Consider the following 21,101-nt stretch of genomic DNA (forward strand, 5'->3'; position numbering starts at 1 on the left):
CGAGACAGGGTTTCTCTGTGTAGCTTTGAGCCTTTCCTGGATCTCCCTCTGTAGACCAGGCTGGCCTTGAACTCAAAAAGATCCGCCTGCCTCTGCCTCCCGAGTGCTGGGATTAAAGGCGTGCGCCGCCCAGCTGGCAGATAACCTTTGTGCTGAAAAATAAAACAGTCATACACATTGTAGCACAGTTTGTCCAGCAGTGGACACTAGGCAGAAAGACTGTCCTAGAGGGTCAGCTGAAAAATAAAACAGTCATACACATTGTAGCACAGTTTGTCCAGCAGTGGACACTAGGCAGAAAGACTGTCCTAGAGGGTCAGTGTAGGCCACAAACGACATCTGAATTTGGGTAACAGAAATGATGGACATAGAGGGGAGGAATAGGATTTCAAGATGGTGGCCCTGTTTCAAAAAAAAAAAAAAAAAAAATTGGTTAAAAAGACCTGGAGCTGTATCTAAGCAAAGCTCTGTGAATTGCCAACAATTAGATAAGCTTACAATTAAAAAGTTATAATTAGAAGCTTTGGGCATCCTGGCTGCCTAGATTATATACTAAAAACTTGTCTTCAAAAAAAATAAAACTATGCTACCCCCTCAAACTCTTCCTGATGCTTATAGACCCCACTGTCTGACTTTAATGTGATCAGTGTTAGAGTGATGCCTTCAGAAGCTAGCTGCTCGGGTGGTATGATGGTGTGATTCAAGTCTTTTCAATGTGGCCTAAAAATTGGTTGTTCAAAGCCAGGTGTGGCAAATGCCCATCTGTAATCCCAGTACTTGGGAGGTAGAGACGAGGATTAAGGAGTTCAAGGCCTCCTTCACTACATACTGAGTTTGAGGCCAGTCTGGGCTACGTGAGACCCTGTCTTAAAAAAATGACCCCTGCCAAGCAATAAATCTCAAGGATTTGTTGTGCCCAGGAATAGATGAGAAGAGTTGACAACGGGCAGGAGAGAAGTAGGTACAGAATCTAAACGCAGTGAAGTTCAGGGACCGGATTTATCCCGGTGGCCATGGCCCCATTTCTTCTCATGAAGGGGACACCCTAACTGTTAAGATAATGTGAATGTACTTAGTATCACTAGGCAGTCATGCCCCTGCCTCAATTCCCCCCTTTTTCAGTGTCAGGAGAAACATCAGAAACTAATTTTTGTTTCCCTGATAAGAGGAACTACAGTTAGGTGTGGTGGTGGCTCATGCCTGTAATTCCAACTCTAGGTGGAGGCCCAACGATCAGTTGAGTCATCCCTAAGAACAACCCATGTGACCAGGCAGTGGTGGTGCACGCCTTTGATCCTAGCACTTGGGTGGCAGAGGCAGGAACATTTCTGTAAGTGTGAGGGCAACCTGATCTGTGTATTGAGTTCCACGCTAGCCAGGACTATATAGTGAGATGTTCTCAAAAACAAAAATTGCCACAAAAACCAACCAACCAACCACAACAAAACACACAAGAATAGTGATCACAAAAATATTTCTATTCTAGAAAGGTTTTCTTCACGTATGCAGAATGCAAAGTAGTAATGGATAACCTTGATCTCACCAGGGAATATTTTAAGATTTATAATGGCTGATCTATTGTAGTTTTGCTCTTTAATCTAGGGCAAGGTCCTTCTTCCTAAGGTGTCTGTCCTCCTGGGCTGTGGCTTTCTCTAGGAATTTCAGTCTGGGAGAAGGAAAGGCTAAAGCCTGGTGCCAGCTAGGAGGAGAGAGGGGGAACTTGGGGAGTACTTGGTGGGGAGGGCACATTCACACAGTTCTGACAACTTATCAGACCACTTTGCAGGACACAGTGAAGTCAAGAGAACAATGGGTCGGTGATGGCCAGGACCACACCTTAACCCTTTGACTGGGATTGCTTAGCTGTGCATTGGAGATTACGTAACCTCATGTCCCCACTGAAGGAAGATGGACTTGGGGGATCACTGAACCTTTTTATTCCTCTCCCCAAAGTGGCTACATTGACTACATTTCCCTTTCTGTTTTTCTTATCACTTGTCTGCTTAATTGCCTTTAATCCCAGCACTCAGGAGGCAGAGGCAGGTGGATCTCTGAGTTAGAGGCCAGCCTGGTGTACAGAGCAAGATCCAGGACAGCCAGAACTATTACACAGAGAAACCCTGTCTGAAAAAAACCAAACAAGAAGAAAAAATACTATTTTCTATATGGACTGTCTTCTGATGAACTGCCACAATGTGGAGAATCCATTCAAAATGTACTCCTTTTTCAGTAAGACTTGTCCTTTAGTACCAACTCTGTCCATTGCCTCCTTAAACTTTCTAGGGGCCTATAAGAGCTGACCCCTGCTCAGGACTTCCCCATCTCTCCCTCTTCTCATTGCAACCACCAAGACCTAGCATGGCCTTGAAATTGCAATCATCCTGCCTTAGCTGGGATTACAGACCTGTGCCTTCATACCTAACCCTAATCCTTCCTTATAAATGCCATTCCCATCTCCTCAGGGTCTTAAATTTAGTCCTTTTTTGTTCTGGAACTTACTCTGTAGACCAGTCTGGCCTTCAACTCATAGAGATCTGCCTGCCTGTCTCCCAAATGCTGGGTTTAAAGGTGTGTACCACTACCACCTGGCATTGAATTTGGTTCTTAACTTCTTTGGAACATTTTAGATCCAATTCTTTACCATCTTCATGGTGGGGAGGGGGGTTGTCTTAGTTATCACTCAAACAGCCTTTCCCCCAGCCTCTGCCTTGTCACGCTATACAGCTTTTATGGTTCTTCAGAGCACTTATACTGTTTGAAATTATCTTACATCTATTATTATTATCAGAAATCTTGCCTGTTTCTGCCTCCTGAGTGCTGGAATTCAAGGCTTAAAGGTATGCACCAACCACCACACCCCACTGTCTTAACATTTTTCTAGCTGTCCTATTGTTTATCCCTTACATATGACAGCTCTTAAGCAAGGCCTGGCATATTTAGAAAATGTTCATCAGCAGATGTGGTGGCTCAGTTTATAATCCCAACCCTTGAGAGGCCAAGGCAAGAGGATCCAGAGACCAAGGCCAGTTTGGGCTGCACAGTGAGATATAGGCCAGCCTGGTCTCTGTATCAAGGCCCTTTTTCCAAAAACCAAGACAAAAATGGTCAACAGTATCTATTGAATAAATAAATTAGAGATCTTAAAACAGTATAAGGAGTAAAAACAACTCCTACTTCTGATAGAGGTAGTGTATTTTATTAAGTCTAGGGGCTGAACCTAGGGCCTTACATGCTAAGCACATGCTAAACCATTGAGCTATGTGCCCAGGTACTGAGTGTGTGTGTGTGTGTGTGTGTGTGTGTGTGTGTGTGTGTGTTCACAGGTGGAACTTGCAGTGTTTCTCTTCACGTCTTGCTCCTCTCTCCCAAGTACTGGAATTACAAGGCATGAGCTACCATGCCTGGCCTGACATGGTGTATTTTATACTGAAAAGTTAATGGGGCCAGAAGGCCTTAGTAAAAATCAGCCATCTCTCTACTGGTTAGAGTCTATGCCTTCTGTAAAGTCTAGATTTGTGGGACACAGCCTGAGCTGGCCAGGTTCCCAGATTTCTCAGTGTCTCGTTTCTTGGTCACTGAGACTTCAAGATAGATTTATCTTCCTCCCTATCACTAGACACAATCTGTGGCTTGGTGTAGGATTTGCTCAGTGCAAGATGAAAGATAGGCAACCGCTGCCTTCTCTGAGCAGACTGTCAATCTCTAACCTTAGACTGGCTTAAAATAATCTCCCACTTGTTATCTGAGCACTTTCAAACCCAGTATTGAAAATTAATGGCCCTTAGTAACCTCAAGGACTTCTGGTGATGTTGACGTTTGAGACTTAGTATGTCATATAAATACTCTGAAATATATTTATCGAGTCCATCCTGAGCTACTTTAGTCCATGATTAAGTTTAGGGGAACCTCCAGATAATTTTGTGGTAATAATAAGGGCAAGTGCTGTGGAAATGCCAACATAACTTCCATTCCTAGAGATAAGAGACCAGGGCCAGCCACAGTGGGCAGTTTGAACCTACAGAGTGTTCTCGAGGTTTCCTTTCCCAACTCTTAAGCCCTTATCCAACTCTTCTGATTCGAGTCTAGTATTAACTATCCATTTATGGTTTCAGAACAGCAGAAGCTGTAGTTTTATGCTTGTTTGGCTTTTTTTTTTTTTTTTTTTTTTTTTTTGGTTTTTCGAGACAGAGTTTCTCTGTGTAGCTTTGTGCCTCTCCTGGAACTCACTTGGTAGCCCAGGCTGGCCTTGAACTCACAGAGATCCACCTGGCTCTGCCTCCCGAGTTTGGCTTTTTTTGTTTGTTTTCTTTTTCAGACAGGGTCTATGAAGCCCTGGCTGGCCTGACACTTGCTATGTATATCTGGCTGACATCAAATTCACAGAGATCCTTCTATTTCAGCCTCCTGAATGCTGAGATTAAAGTCATGCTCCACCACATATCTTTTTATTTGTTTTGCTTTAAATATTTTTTTATTACTTATTTTTGTGTATGGATGTTTTGCCTGCATGAGTGTTTATGCACCATGTGCATGCAGTTCCCACAGAAGCCAGAAGAGGGCACTGGAGCCCCCGGGGCCGCAGTTACAGATAGTTTTTAGCTCCCATGTGGGTGGTGGGAATCTAATTCCAGTTCTGTGGGAGAGCAGCCTCTACTCTTAACCTCTTAGCTATCTTCTCAGCTTTCCATCCGTTTGTGAAACTGTGTTTCTAAACATGCTGATCAGTAGAGAGTTCATGTCTCAAGTTGTCTTCATTTACCACTAACATTCTGAATTGCTGGAAGGGGATAAAAGTGTACCAGGGTGGCAGGATCAGGGGTTCTAGTAGAAAACTATCTGTAGACTAGCAGAGTTCATTCTGGGCAGTTCATTTAATCTCTCTGTACAGAACCATTAAGATCTCCCCTCAATACAAAGATTTCTCAATTGAATTAGAACCTAACCTTCACGATGCTGGCTTAGGTGACAAGCTGGATGTGAAGAGGCTTCCCGAAGCTTGAAGCTCTCAGCCTAAGAAGGAGGGGTCACTAGTGTGTAGTGAGGCGATGTTGAAGATGTTGCATATAGGTCAGCAAGAATATTTGCTGATACAAGCTTAACCTGTGTCCTCAAAAGCACGTTTTTGCTAATTCCTTTCATCCTTTAAATATGAGTCTGGTTGGGCTTAGTGGCTTACAGGAGGCAGAGGCGGTGGATCTCTGAGTTGGAGACCAGCCTGGTCTACATAGAGTTTCAGGTCAGCCAGGGCTCTGTAACAGTGAAGTGAGACCTTGTTTCAAAAGCAGAAAAAAAAAAAAAAAAAAAGGGGGGGGGGGAGGGATGGACATCTAAATTCTGGTTCTTAACTAAGATTTCCAGGCATGGCCCTTTAAGTTTAATAATATTGACTATAGCTTTTGGAATTTCATGTTACAGGCCAGGTACTTTCCTTACCTTTTTTTTTTTTTTTTAAGACAGTCTCACACTGGCCTCAAACTCCTACCTATGCCTCCTGAGTGTTAGATCACAGGCATATGCCACCACAACCGGTTTATGCAGGGCAGAGGATCAAACCCACGGCTTTGTGCATGCTAGGAAAACACTCTCTACCAGCTGACCTACATCACCAGCCCCTCCTTGTTTTTTATCCATAATGTTCACAGTTTTACTTTACATCTGAGCAATCACCTAGAAGGCCCACGAGCAAGGATTATGACTTACGTGCGCTTAACCTTCACTCACCTGCCGTCTGGACCTCTAAGAATACAGGTAAGGAAGGTCAGACACCAAGTGAGGCTCTCAGATCTCGCAATACATCTGGTTTTGAAGTTCATCTCCAAACACACAAAAGTTTTTTTTTAATCCCTCTCCCTCCCAAGTCTCTGAACCGGAGAAATATCCACCGGCCATCTTGGTTGGGGCAGCCTAAATTCATTTCTTTTTTTTCTTTTCCATGACGGCTATCAAGAGAATTAGACCATGGTGCCCCTACTCGGGTTTTTCTAAGCAGCTCCAGCAGCTCCTCCGGGAAGGAAAAGCACTTTCCCGCCAGCCCGGTCCAGGGCGTGGGCCCTTCGCAGCGCTCTCCGTCCCCGGGGCGCTACCACTCGCTGGGGCGGAGCCACGCCAGCCCACGCCCGCGGCTCCGCCCCTCATTTAAATACACGTCGCCGGCGGGTGCGTCGAGCTCGCCGCGAACCCAAGATGGCGGTGTGTGGACGTGTACGGAGGATGTTTCGCTTGTCGGCGGCGTTGCAGCTGCTGCTGCTAGCGGCAGCCGGGGCCCAGAACAGCCACGGTCAGGGACAGGGTCTGGGGGCCAACATTGTGTCTTTCCTAGGCCAAGCTGGTGGCGGCAGCCCGGCGGGGCAGCAGCCACCTCAGCTGTCTCAGTTATCGCAGCAGCAGCAGCAGCAGCAGCAGCAGCAGCAGCAGCAGCAGCAGCAGCAGCAGCAGCAGCAGCAGCCTGCTTTCCCGGCGGGCGGGCCCTCGGCCCGGCGGGGCGGAGCGGGGCCCGGCGGGACTGGCGGAGGCTGGAAGCTGGCGGAGGAAGAGTCCTGCAGAGAAGACGTGACCCGTGTGTGCCCCAAGCACACCTGGAGCAACAACCTGGCGGTGCTCGAGTGCCTGCAGGACGTGAGGGAGGTGAGAAGGTGGGACGGGCCTGGGAGGAGGGCCCAGCCTGGTGTGGGCTGGAGGGTGTCGCCGGCCTGGAAGCCGTGGATGCCGGGCTGCAGCTTCCCTAGCTGTTTTCCATTAGGGCTGTGCTCGCGCCTCACTCTCGTTTCTGTCCCTCACTCCCGGGTGCATTCGGGCAAGTGGACCCTACCTCTACTTCCTTCCTTCCCCGATCCCTTACTTCGCTCCCTGTCGCGGTGTTCTGGGATCGAGACCTCGACTCACGGCCTCGGTAGGCGAAGGCCTAGGAGCATGTTTCTGTTTGCGCCCCTGTCTTTTGTGTGATGCTCTAGGCAGAGTGGGCCGAAAACCAGTTTAGGATTTTTACTATCAGTTTCGACCTCGACAGTTTGTAGCAATGCATTTCAGTGTAAAAAATGGTCGACATAGTCAAACTGTTAAAGATAGATCTGCTGTTTATTTAGCAGTAGATACTTTGTTAGGTAACCTGGGTTCTCTTCTAGTGTGTATGTAGTAAAGAGCCGAATTTACGGTTTTTACCACATTCCTTTGTAATTGGTAAATCCTTATTATTTACCTGGTGCTGAAACTATGCTTTTTTTTTTTTTTCTTCACTTCCTGTGATCAGTTTGTAAAGGACCTCATTTTTAGACTATTCCTTCATGTCGCTTGGAACCCTAAAGCTTGAGAAAGTTGCAGGCAGCGTTTGAAGCTATAATAAATATACAGTGTTTGTGATTGTGTTGTGGGGCCTTTCTGAAGTCTGAATATAGTTGTTTGTTTTTGAGAGAGATCTGCTATGTAGCCCAGGCTGGCCGGCCACCTACTGGAGGCATCTTCCTCTGACTGGACAACTTCTCCTAGTTTGAAATAATTTTAACAGTACCTATTAATGAGCTCTAGTTCTCATATTGCTTGGTGTGGTTCAACAAAAGACATTGATAACTTTTCTAGATATGGTGCTACAGACATGAGTGCATATTGGTAGAAATCCTTTTTTTTCAAAGGTTTAGATAAATAGGATTAGTCCCAAAGGTTGGCAAGAAGAAGCTGCTGTTCGATCATTTCGTTTGGAAGAGTGTGTCTTCGGGGTTTTTCGAGGCCACAAGGGGACCACTGGTTTGAAGACATTTGCTAGTCTTGCTGCTTTATTTAGTATTATATACCTTCTTGATGGTGTACCCGTTTGTTTAATCCAGGCACTTGAGAAGCAGAGGCTGGCAGATTTTTCTCTGAGTTTGAGGCTAGTCTGGTATAAGTAGAGAGTTCCAGACCAGCCAGGCCAACATTAAGACTATTTACAAAAAAAAAGTAAGGCAGAAGAGGAAAAGACATACAAAATCAAAATCAAGGGCCAGAGAGTTTCCAGAGCCACCAGAGTTCTCATGTATAGCGTGAAGACTAAGAGGTAGATATAGCCCCCCCCCATTTGTTTTTTGTTTTTATTTTTCGAAACAGGATTTCTCTGTGTAGCTTTGGCTGTCCTGAACTCGCTCTGTAGCCCAGGCTGGCCTCGAACTCACAGAGATCCTCCTGCCTCTGCCTCCCGAGTGCTGGGATTAAAGGCTTTTGTCACCACTGCTTGGCTATAGCCAAAATTCTTAACTCTGTCAAACTTCTTGGAATTTTCTATTTGATTTTTGAGGATACGTACTAGATGTTGTTCCTTTAAGCTAAGATCCTAATATCGGTCACTAAATAAATACATTATTACTGGGTTGTTCTAGAAATAAGATATTATGAGGGGAAAGTGGCAAAAAAGCCCAGTTTGGAGTGCCTAATGCTGTGTACATTATGGAGATCTGTAAACCTCCCCTTACAGGAGCACTGAATGGTCTGCACGTAAAAGTATGTAGAGGCACACTCCATCTATAAAGAACAGACTTGTCTAATTTTGGAGTCTTTAACTTAGTATCTTTTTTCTTAGATGAGTTTCCATAAAGAAAATTACTCTGGTCTGAAAATGTAGTCACTGGTCTACCGTTGATTTTAAGTTTCTGTTTCCCAGTAAGGATATTTCAGTACACTCATCATCTTCTTTTGTCGGGATCATATATAAACTCTGATGGTTGGCAACTACATTTCATGCCTTTGTTGTTGTTGTTGTTGTTGTTGTTGTTGTTATGTTCCAGAGTACCTACTTAAGTGCTGGAACTTAGAAAATATTGTTAGTTGGTAGAAGATGAGTAAATTGATGGATGTGATTTTATGTTCTAGAGGAAGAGAGTGTTATGTAAATTGGAGACCCACTATTTTGGGAGGAAGAAGCCAAATTTTTAGTATAATGATGGGCTTCACTTGCTCAACTGAGCACTCTACCGTGGAGCTATGACACCCCTTATCTATCTCTCTAGTTCATTTTTTGTTGTGTTTTGTTTTCCAAGACAGGGTTTCTCTGTGTAGTCCTGGCTGTCCTGGAATTCACTTTGTAAACAAGTTGGCCTGGAACTCACAGAGGTGCACCTGCCTCTGCCTCCCGAATGCTGGGATCAAAAGTGTGTGCCAATATTCCCGGCTCAAGACTGATATTTTAAAGCACATCCCAAATGCCATTTTATTCAGTGTGTGTCTGGAATCTTAAAAATATTTCTTAGTACCATCTATGAATATATTAATCTCATAAAAGTTGTGAGTCACTAAGTCTTTGTTTAGGGTAAATACTTTGTATTTATTTAAGATGGGCTCTTTTATATAATGAGCAGAAAGTAAAATCTCAGTATTAACAAACTTTGCTTTTTGCGACAGGGTCTTGTGTAGCCCTGGCTGGCCTGGAACTCATTATTTAGATCAGGCTGGCCTGGAACTCAGAGATCTACCTGCCTCTGCCTCCCAAGTGGTAGGATTAAATAGCCACTGCCCCTGGCTATTAAACCCACTTTCAAACTCAATAGGTAAGCATTTTTGTTAATTGTTTGTTTGTTGCAGTACTAAGGATTGAACCCAGAGCCTTTTTTATTATTATTATTTTTTTTTTTTAATTTTTTTCGAGACAGGGTTTCTCTGGGTAGCTTTGCGCCTTTCCTGGAACTCACTTGGTAGCCCAGGCTGGCCTCGAACTTACAGAGATCTGCCTGGCTCTGCCTCCCGAGTGCTGGGATTAAAGGCGTGCGCCACCGCCGCCGCCCGGCCCCAGAGCCTTTTATATGCCAGGCACAAACACTACCACTGCGCTGTTACTGGCCCTCATTTTACTTTCTCTTTCGACTTTTGAGACAGGGACTCAATCAATTGCCAAGGCTGTCCTAGAACTCACTTTATAGTCGTTATTGGTCTTGAAATTGACTTTAGAGGACTGAGACACCAGACCCAGCTGTTAAACTGTTAATCATTCACTTGACTGTATACCTAGACCACACTGTCTTTATCTAATTAATACTCTTGATAGTCCTGTGAGGTGGGTAGTGGTATTTTATTGTCTTAATTGAGAAATGGGCAGCAACAGGTAGTCTTGTCTTATTGTCAGTGGCGAAGCTGATGTTTACCCAGTCTTCTGACTGAGACTATATAGTTTATGATTCATGTTAGTGTTTTCAGCTAGAGAAACTAGTATGTAGCTCTTGAAGATGTATGTGTAAATAGATACAAAATAGGAAGGGCCGTCTAGTACTAGAATCTCTTTTCTTCACTATCAAAAACAGTAGAGTAGCAGCAGCTTCTGTGCACTGAAATAGTGTTGATTTCTCAGGCAGACAAGCCAGCAATATCAGATAATGCTAATTAACTACTGGTCTGGGTCTATCATGAAAAAAATTTCTGTGTAATGAAATGAATCTAAAATCCCAGCTCACCTGAACCAGGATTTTTATTACTGAAATAGAAGAATTAGTTATATTTTCCTGTTACTTAAATTGGCTCTATGAACAGCACAAAAAGTAAATTGGACTTTTGGTCAGTACTGCCATTAACTTTGTCTGTCTGTCTGTCTGTCTGTCTATATCTGCTGTGTTTGATGTATGTGTTTGTATGCCTGCAGCATTAGGTGTCTTTTTCTAGCATTCTGCCACCTTTGTCAAGCTTTTTTTTTTTCTTTTAGATTTATTTATTTATTTGGTTTTTCGAGACAGGGTTTCTCTGTGTAGCTTTGCGCCTTTCTATATTTACTTATTTTTATTTTACGTAGATGAGTGTTTTGCCAGCATGTATGTATGTGTGCCATATGGGTGCCTGGTGCCCATAGAGACCAGAAGAGGGCATCTGATCCCCTGAAACTAGAGATTTGGGTAGTTGTGAGCCGTCAAGGCCCCTGCAAGAGAAGCAAGTGATGACAGCCTCTGACGGCTCTCTCTAGCCCTATTTATTTGTCATCTGTCGATTTTTAAAGAATTTAATGGGGCGGTAATTAATTTTTTAATCTGTCAGCAAATATTTACTGAATCCTGTGTATAAGACACTGCTCAGTGTTAGTAATATAGATATTGATAATAGCACTTATTGTTTCTCTTTTTGGTTTTTAGAGACAGGGCTTCTCTGTGTAGTCCTGGCTGTCCTGGAACTAGCCCTGTAGACCAGGCTGGCCTCTAACTCAGAGATCCATCTTTCTCTGCCTCCTGAATCCTGGGATTAAAGACATGCACCACCATCACCTGGCTAGTAGAGGAGGAATTTTGCGACAGAGTCTTATTCTGTATCATAGGCTGGACTTGAACTCAAGGCTAGTCCTCAGACTTCTGAGTTCATACTAGGGTTATGCGGAGCCTCCATGCTCAACTTTTTTTTTTGCCTAGGTTGCCCTAGAATTCCCTTTGCAGCAAGAGGATGACCTCAAATTTCCAGTCTTCCTGCCACCCCCCACAATTACTGAGACTACAAGTGTGTGGCCACAATGCCTAGCTTTACTATTTTTATTTATTTATTTTTTAAAAAAGATTTATTTATTATATATACAGTGTTCTGCCTGCATGTATGCCTGCATGCCAGAAGAGGGCACCAAATCTCTTTGTAGATGGTTGTGAGCTACCATGTGGTTGCTGGGAATTGAACTCAGGACCTCTGGAAGAGCAGCCAGTGCTCTTAACCTCTGAGCCACCTCTCCAGCCCCACTATTTTTATTTTTAAATGAGGGAAACAAGTTCAGTAACTTGCCTCAGGTAAGTCTGTAAACTGTAAGATAGTGTTTACACTTCAGGACTGTACTGTTCGGTGTGGCAATCACAAGTCTGCTGTAGCTGCTACACAGTTGAGCCGTGTCTACTCTGAATTGAGGTATACAGTGTAAGGCACACACTTGATTTAGAAGATAGTGCCATTTTTCTTTCAGTTTTTATCTTGATTATCTATTTAATGATAATTTGTATGTATTGAGTTAATTAAAATATATTATTAAAATGAGCTACTTTTTTCCAGGTGTGATGATATACATCTGTAATCTCAGTACTCAGGCTACTGAGGCAGGATTGTTGTAGGTTCTAGGCCAACCTGCACTACAGTACCCCTGTCTGACACCCCATCCTTCAGTGAAAGAAAGAAAATACCTTCTAATCTTGTTAATGGAAAAATCAGATCTTCAGCTTGCTTCATCTATTGACTATAAGGGATATTTTAACTTCATCCAGAGGAATAATACTCCAATAAAACTGAAATCAGCCAGTGACACATCTTTATTAGGGTGAGTTAGATAAATTTGAAACTCAAGAAAGAATCTCAAGCCAGCCTGGTCTACAAAAAGAGTTCCAGGACAACTAGGGCTATTACACAGAAAAACTCTGTCTCGAAAAACCAAAAAAAGAAAGGATCTCAAAGTAGTGTCCCTCAGAGCTCAGAGCTGGCTTAGTAATAACCTTTGTATCTGCATTAAAATAGAGTTTGGAGGGACAAGAAGTGTGGACTGGAATCTAAAAATAATAAGTAAAGGAAGAGAGCCAGACATCTATTTTCATTCAGCATTAATTTACTGAAATCAAGTAACATTAAATTGAGTACTAGGGATGCAGGTAGTTAATAGAGTGATTGCCTAACATCCATGAAGTCCTGGGTTTGATGCCCTAGCACCAAATAAATCCAGCATGGTGGCATAGGCTTGTGATATTAACACTCTGGAGGTAGAGGCAAAAGGATTAGAAATCCTATATCTTGGGCTGGAGAGATGGCTCAGAGGTTAAGAGCACTGTTTGTTCTTCCAAAGGTCCTGAGTTCAATTCCCAGCAACCACATGGTGGCTCACAACCATCTGTAATGAGATCTGGCACCCTCTTCTGGCCTGCAGGGATATGTGCAGACAGAACACTGTATACAAATAAATAAATCTTTAAAAAAAAAAAAAAAAAAAAAAAAAAAGAAATCCTATATCTTAGGGCTGGGAATGTATCTCAGTTGGTAGAGTACTTGCTTAACCAAAAGCCTTGTGTTTGACCCTATCACCATATAATAAAGGAGGCAATACCAGCACTTGGAAAAGGGAAGCAGGAGGATCAGAAGTTCAAGGTTAGCTGGGTAGAGTGGTATATGCCTTTAACTAACTCCAACCCTCAAGTTAGCTGGATAGAATGGTACATGCCTTCAACCCAGCACTTGGGAAGCAAAGGCAGGAGGCTCTGAGTTCAAGGACAGCCAGGACTACATAGAGAGACCCTGTCTCAAAAAACCAAACCAAAACAAAAAAGTTTAAGGTCATCAAACCATTAGATTGAATTTGTGGCATTTGTAGTGCCTGTGAAATACCTGACCAAGACAGTTTATTTTTCTTTTTCTCTAGACAGGGTTTTTCTGTGTCACAGCTATGGCTGTTCTGGAACTTGATTTGTAGACCAGCTTGGTCTGGAACTCACAGACATCCACCTGCCTCTGCCTCTCGAGTTCTGAGATTAAAGGCCTGTGCCACCATGCCCAGCTCTGTTTTTTTGTTTGTTTGTTTTATTATTATTATTTTAAAGATGGGAACTCTGTAGCTTAGGTTGCCTTCAATTCACTCCTGTGTTGCTCAAGCTGGTCTTTGAATTGGTTCTCCTGCCTCCACCTCCCAAATGCTGTGGTTAAGGTAGAACCTGGCTTTTGAATAAGGTCTTAAATATTGGAATTTTCCCAGGAGCCTGCCCTGAGAAAATCCTTCCCAGAGTCCTGGGGAAGACGCTATGTCTGGCATGGGGTATCTGAGGGAAGAGAATCTATGTACATCAGTTTCTTACATCCATTTACTTTATTTCTCTATAACAAACTTCTGTCTACAGTGTCAGTTCTATTCGGACACTCAGTTCCTCTCTGTCCCTTCTTTTTCTGTCCTCTCATAGCCCTAGTAATAACTAAGCTCTTATGCTTTCGCTCTCCTCTTTGTCCCCTGTTCCTTCATCCATCTTTCCTTCCTCTTCTCTCCTGAGAAGCAGAACTTTTTCTTGCTCCTTACTCAGCCGCCCGAGCCAGTTTGCCTTACCATCTACAGAAACTATCTTATTCTCTTCTCTCCAGCCACACGACTCTGCCTAGACCAGTCTTTACTGCAACTGGTTATGCAAAAAACTCTTTTGTCTTGGTCAGTAGCTCTGGCATGCCAATAGGCCTGAAGGAAAGGGATGGTCTGATGGGTTGCACAAGAAACAAAGCTATACATCTACATACCTGCCTGTCTTCTAGGCTCTGTAGGCGTTTTACCTAGTAGATCAGCAGTAGGTCTGAGAAGCTTACGCTTTTTGTCTTTAAGGCCTAGTAATATATAAGCACCTAAGAAATTCAAAGCAAAAGACAGCTGATATATTAAAAGCTGAATATCATCAAATATTCCTTGATATTTGACTTTCCTCTAGAAGAATTTCCTGGACCCTTCTAGGTATAACTTTATTATATACAGCTGAATCTCTATTTCATTTACTTGTGGCCTGCAGCACTTAAGATGTTTTTATATTCCTTTAAAAAATAATAAATTTGGGGGCTGGAACATTGACTAAGCAGTTAAGAGCATGTACTGCTCTTGCAGAGGACCTGGGTTCAGTTCACAGCACCCACAGCTCACAAACATCTGTGATTCCATTTCTAGGGAATTTGATGCACTCTTCAGATCTCTGTGGGCATCAGACACATGTGATACACACATACACACACACACACACACACACACACACTCACAAGCAAAACACTCATACACATAAAATAAGTGAATCTTAAAACATAATAATAAATTTGGGAACTAGTACACTTGCTAAGAGAGCAGGCTTTCTGCACAGACATAAGAACCTCTTTTCAGATCCCTACCACCCACATTAAAAAAAAAAAAAAAAAAAAAACAAACAAGTATGGCATGGAACAGAATCCCCTAAATTCTCATACTTATCATATTAACTTTATGGTGTCGTAACAGTGTGAAAGTGGACAGTAAGTTTTAAGGATGAAGAAAAAGGGTATATTGGGAATTTGGAGTTTTTTTTATGTGGTTTATTTGATTTTTGGTTTTTCAAGAGAGGGTTTTTCTGTGTAGTTTTGGTTCTGTCCTGGATCTCGCTCTGTAGACCAGGCTGGCCTCGAACTCACAGAGATCTGCCTGGCTCTGCCTCCTGAGTGCTGGGATTAAAGGCGTGTGCCACCATCACCTGGCCAGTTTATTCGATTTTTGAAACTGGGTCTTCCTGTGTAACCCAAGCTATCCTTAAACTATGTAGCCTCGGCTGGTTCTACTTCAGTCTTCCCAAGTACGGGTGTGCCACTCCACCTGACTTGGGGGAGTTCTAATAACAAGCAAAGTCTGCCATATGTAATGTGACTACTGAGCATACATCTATTGTACATGAAATAAAAATCAGAAGAGTTAAGGTCTTATTGTCATGTGGAACTTAATATATGAGGAGCAGTAGTATGATGAGGAAAACAGAATGGGCTTTGGAGTTAAAGTCTTGGATCAGCTCACATCACCATGATTTTAGATCAGTCAACCTCTTCCTACTGCCTACCCTCCACCCCCCTTTGAGACAGTGTCTCATGTAATACTGGCTGGCCTGGAACTCACAGAGATCTGCCTGCCTCTGCCTCCAGAGTGCTGGGATTAAAGGCTATACCACCTTATCTAGCTCATATTAATATCTTAATATTTTTAATTTTAAAGCTTTGGAGGGGAGCATAGATATCAGTCATGTGGAGTGCACACACCACAATATACATGTGGAGATCAAGACACTTTGGGAAGTTTATCCTTCCACTTGTTTCTGAGGTAGGATTCCTCTTGTTTCTGTGTTGTCTGTAACAGGTGAGTGGCCAGAGAACTTCAGGGCAGTTTTTCTGTCTCTCTCCCCTCTCACCCTGTGTAGACCAGGCTGGTATTGAGTTTAGAGTTCTGCCTGCCTCTGCCTTCAGTGCCGGGTTTGCAGGCAGGGACTACCATGCCTGGCCTTTTTGTTTCTTGAGGCAGATTATCACTACACATAGCCTATGCTAACTTCAAGGTACTGTTTTTTTTGAAGTTTTCTTGCCTTAAACTGCCTGTCGCTGAATTTATTGCTGTGCATTAATGTGTTGGGCGTCCCCACCTTTTTATAATCCTTCCAAGGGTCCATCAAGAACATTTCAGAGTACACTCCTAGAATCCTGGGATGAGATTTTGTGTGTAGGAAGATCATCTGTATCCCTCTATATCTAGGTATAGCAAGATGGAAGATCTTGTCTTCAAGGAAAAAAATAAAGCTAGGACTAGGAATGTGGCTTAGTGGCAGTGTTTGCTCAATATGCTTGGGACCTTGGGTTTGATTCTTAGCATCATTAAAAAAGTGATGAGTGGGGTGAAAACTTGTTCTTTTCTTTCCTTTATTCCCTGCCACCCACCACTGCGGGATCTCCCTATGTAGTACTAGCTGTCCTGGAACTCAGAGATCCTTCTGCCTTTGCTTCTGCCCTAGCCCCGAGTGCTAAAGATTTAGTGTGTACCACTCCGCCTGCTGCCTGCCTCTACTTTCTGTTTCTTTGTAGTCTTTCTTGTAGCCTGGGCTTTCTCTGTGTAGCCCTGGCTGTCCTAGAGCTCGCTCTGTAGACCAGGCTCTACGGCGGAGCTCACAGAGATCCACCTGCCTCTGCGTCCTGAATGCTGGGATTAAAGGCCTGCGCCGCCGCCGCCGCCGCCGCCGCCGCCACCACCACCACCACCACCACCACCACCACCACCACCACCACCACCACCCAGCTGGACTAAAATTCTACCTACCTCAGTTTCCCAAGTTCTTTTGGCCTAGAGGCTTCTAAAATTTGGAGTAGATACCTATTACAGAAAAACTCCATTTTTTGTTTTGTTTTTCAAGACAGGGTTTCTCTGTGTAGCCCTGGCTATCCTGGAACTCACTGTAGATCAGGCTGGCCTAGAACTCTGAAATCTGCCTCTGCCTCCCAAGCGCTGGGGTTATATAAAGTCGTGAGCAGCTCAAAACTCCATTTTTTTGGTTTGTTTGCTTGTTTGGTTTTGGTTTTTCGAGACAGGGTTTCTCTGTGTAGCTTTTGGAGCCTGTCTTGGAACTCATTCTGTAGACCAGGCTGGCTTCCAACTCATAGAGATCCGCCTGCCTCTGCCTTCTGAGTGCTGGAGCTAAAGGTGTGCACCATCACCGCCAAGCTTTGAAAGATTTTTTAAAAACAGTTATTTTGGAGGGGACACACGGGGGGTGGGGGTGGGGAGGGTGGGGGGGGACTGGGACGGGGACACACTTTAATCCCAGCACTTGGGAGGCAGAGGCAGGCGGATCTCTGTGAGTTTGAGGCCAGCCTGAGCTACAGAGTGAGATCCAGGAAAGGCACAAAGCTACACAGAGAAACCCTGTCTCAGGAAAACAAAAACAAAAAAAAAAAAAACCACAGTTATTTTGTTTGTGTGTGTGTGTGTTTAGTTAGGGTCTTACCCTATCCCAGACTGGCCTTGAACTCTGGGTGATCCTAGTACCTCACCCTCTTGAGTGTTGAGATTATTGGCATAAGCCATCACATCATCTTGGCTTTTTAAAATCACTATAAGAAGCTGCAAGAACTTACAGTGTTTTTATTTTTATTTCCAACTTGAAAGTATTCTGAAATAGAAATTAGGTCAGAGAACGCTGAAGTCAGAAGACGTGTTGGTGTGGCTCCCTTTCTCTTAAGTGTTGGCGGAGGGACTCACATTCATTAGCCTGATTTCTCAGCCAACTTTACTGCCTTACTTTGTACTGGTTTCATACACATCTTACTACCTACATCTAAAAATACACAGAGTAATGTAGATTTCTGGAGAGTACAAAGTTACAATTTTGAGTTTCCAGGATTTATATGATTTTTGTGGTGCATGCTAGACAGACACCATACCGTGGTATTTTGGGAAGGGTTTTGTTATTTCCTTTATGTACATATTTCAAATTTTTGTTTCCTTTTCTGTGTTTTTGTTTTTGTTTTGTTTGAGACTGAGTCTCACTGTGCAGCCTTTGCGGGCCTGGTACTCATTATATAGAACAGTATTCACCAGGATCCACCTGCCTCTGTTTGTCAGGTTTTGGGATTAAAGGTTTACACCACCTTTGTTTCAGCTTCTTTGAGAGTTTCAATATGTAGCCCAGACTGACCTCAAATTCCTATTCTGCTTCAACCTCATAAGTATACTGGGGTTACAGGCAAGTGCCATGTTACTGATTTATTTAAAACTATGTGTTTATCTAACTACCTCTTTCCCAAATATTTCTTTATTCTGGTCAAGCATTAATACTTAATTTATGAAACCCTTCTTATCTCGTTTGCCACAGTTAATAACCACAATTGATAGATATGAGAGATCCAGCCTTATTTTACCATTAAAAACAAGATATGTGTGGTGTATACCTTCCACCCCAGCTATGTGGGAGGCTAAGATGACAGGATTACTTGAATCTAGGAGTTTGAGGTCAACTTGGTAACACAGTACTAACTACTTCATGTCAAAAGAAATCAATGTAACAAGTCAGGCAAGCCCCTCAATCAGACTGTGATTTGCCCAAGTCCCATAGTATTATGAGAGCTTAGATGGCAAACCTAAAGCAAAGTGCCTGTCTTTCCACATTACTGTGTCACTTTTCAGATTGCTTTCACAGTTATACAGATATTGTATTTGTTTTTTGTGTTTTGATAATCCTTTTTAATTTTTTATTTAATCAAAATTTAAACACATACTGGGAGCCCGTATTTTTACAGTTTTTCTGTTCTTCCTCCATTCCTGAACTCTGGTCTTATATAAATTAGATTGAATGCTGATGTCTTACATACATACCCCATTATGTTTTATTTTCTTGATATATTTCACTTGGGTATTGCTGTTGCAATGTCTTCATGTTCGTAGGTCTTTTAATGTGTTTCAGTCTAATATTAATACTATCCAATAGTTTTGTTTGTGTCAAGGTCTCTTATAAAACCCAGGTTTGCCTTGAACTTATTATGTAGACCAGGCTGGTTTTCAACTTTCAATCTTCCTGCCTCAGCTTCCTTAGTGATGGAATTACAAGTATGTGCCACCATAACTAGCACTTCCATTATAGTATTTTATTTAGTTTTGTTTTATTTTGTTTTTTTTTTGTGTGTGTGTTTGAGACAGGGTTTCACTATATAGCTTTGGCTGGCCTGGAACTCAATATGTAGACCAGGCTGGCTTTGAACTCAGAGAGCCACCTGCCTCTGTCTCTGTCTCCCTAGTGCTGGGAGTAAAGATGGTCATCACTATGCCTTGTGTATTTTTTTATTTTATTTTATTTTAGATGCTCTGTTTCATATGTAGAAGTTTGATTTAATCACTTAAAAATAGATTTCATTTCTTTTTCATTACCTTTTTAAGGTTCTTTTTTTGTGTATCATCAGTATACTTCATTTTTTTCCTTTTCTTTTTCTTTTTTAGTTAATTTATTAATTTTTTATTTTCTTCTTTGAGACAGAGTCTCATTACGTGGTCCTGGTTGGTCTGGAATTCAGGGATCCACCTGCATTTGCCTGTAACATGCTGAGGTCTGGCAGGAACTGCCAGGCCAGGCTTCCTTTGGTCTACTTCCATCTACTGTTTGGGGTTCTCATTTCTCTTATTGTTTTTTTTGAAACAGAGTCTCTATATAGTTTCTCTGTATAGCCCTGGCTGTCCTGGGACTTACTGTATAGACCAGGCTGGCCTAAACTCACAGACTCACAGGGACTCGCCTGCCTCTACACCCTGAGTGCTGGGATTAAAGGAATGCACTACTCTGCCCAGTTTGAAATCTCATTTATTGATCGGTTCCTGGTGAGCTGTTTTTTCTTGTCATTGGCCATAGTCCTGTTTCTTTACTTTAACAAGTCTACTAAGTTTTTATTATACACAAGGAAGGGTCCCATGCAAATCTGTTGTGGGGTTTTGTTTTGTTGTAATTTTTTTTAACCAGTTCTCTGCTATTTCTTTGTTGACTGTTCTTGCAAGTTCTATCCAGTTTACATCTGCTGAGTAGTGATTTCCCTCAACTACTGAGCAAGAATGTGAGATTCTGTTTGAGTTCCTGCTTAGAGATCAGAGTTCCAAAGATTGAACAGAACGTTTCAATTTTGTCTAATTGACAATATGTTTGAGGAGAGCAGTTGCTATGGTAGTTAATCCTTCATGAGTGAAAGTGCATAGAAAGAGCAAAAGTTCAAAGTCAGCTTTGGCTACATAGCAAGTTTGAGGCCAGCCTGGGCTATATGAGATTTCATCTTGAAAATAACAACGAAGAATTATTAAATGTTCATATGTATCTTTTGACTTACTAATCCTTTTTCTGAAAAAATATTCAGAATTTGTATAATAAGCAGTATAATAAATGTAGAGGTCTTTTTCTTTTTTATAACAATTGGAAGCAACCTAAAGAAGTGATTAAATAGGAGTGGAGAGAAGATGGTTTTTATTCTTATTTTTATTCTTTATTTAAAAAAAAAGGTGGTACACTAGTGAGCAGTAATTTTACTTCTTTAATGATGGATTCTACAGGTGTGTGTGTGTGTGTGTGTGTGTGTGTGACATATATGACATCAGAGGCTCTTTTTTCCTCCCCAGAAATTGTGTAGCCTTGGCTGTCCTGAAACTAGCTCTGTAGACCTGTTGGCCTTGAACTCAGAGATCCACCTCCCTCAGCCTCCCAAGTGCTGGGATTAAGGGCATGTGCCACCACTGCCCAGCAAATATTTATTAAAAAGTATTTTCAGCCGGGCGGTGGTGGCACACGCCTTTAATCCCAGCACTCGAGATGCAGAGGCAGGCGGATCTTTGTGAGTTCGAGGCCAGCCTGGGCTACAGAGTGAGTTCCAGGAAAGGCGCAAAGCTACACAGAGAAACCCTGTCTCAAAGAAAAAAAAAAAAGTATTTTCTTGTATGTATGTTAGCATGCTCTGGAAGAAATAGCAAGACTACTAGAGGATGCATGGGAAACTTCCCATTGAATTCTTTTTTTATTGTTCTGTTACGTGTGTGTGTGTGTGTGTGTGTGTGTGTGTGTATATATATATATATATATATATATATATATATATATATATATATATATATATATGTATGTATGCATGCAGGGTTTCTCTGTTTAACAGCCCTAGCTACCCTGGAA

At 42.6% G+C, this 21,101-nt stretch overlaps 1 protein-coding gene across 1 annotated transcript in view; it reads left to right on the forward strand.

Moving 5' to 3' along the window:
• Positions 1–6,157: 6,157 nt before the first annotated feature.
• The window catches only part of Glg1 (golgi glycoprotein 1), a 109,452-nt gene continuing 94,508 nt past the window's right edge, over positions 6,158–21,101 (forward strand). The window contains exon 1 of the mRNA XM_059263989.1: positions 6,158–6,624. Coding sequence (XP_059119972.1) covers positions 6,184–6,624 — 441 coding nt within the window. The 5' untranslated portion in view covers positions 6,158–6,183. The remainder of the gene's footprint in view (positions 6,625–21,101) is intronic.

Source organism: Peromyscus eremicus, chromosome 5 (genome assembly GCF_949786415.1).
Source record: "Peromyscus eremicus chromosome 5, PerEre_H2_v1, whole genome shotgun sequence".
NCBI lineage: Eukaryota > Metazoa > Chordata > Mammalia > Rodentia > Cricetidae > Peromyscus > Peromyscus eremicus.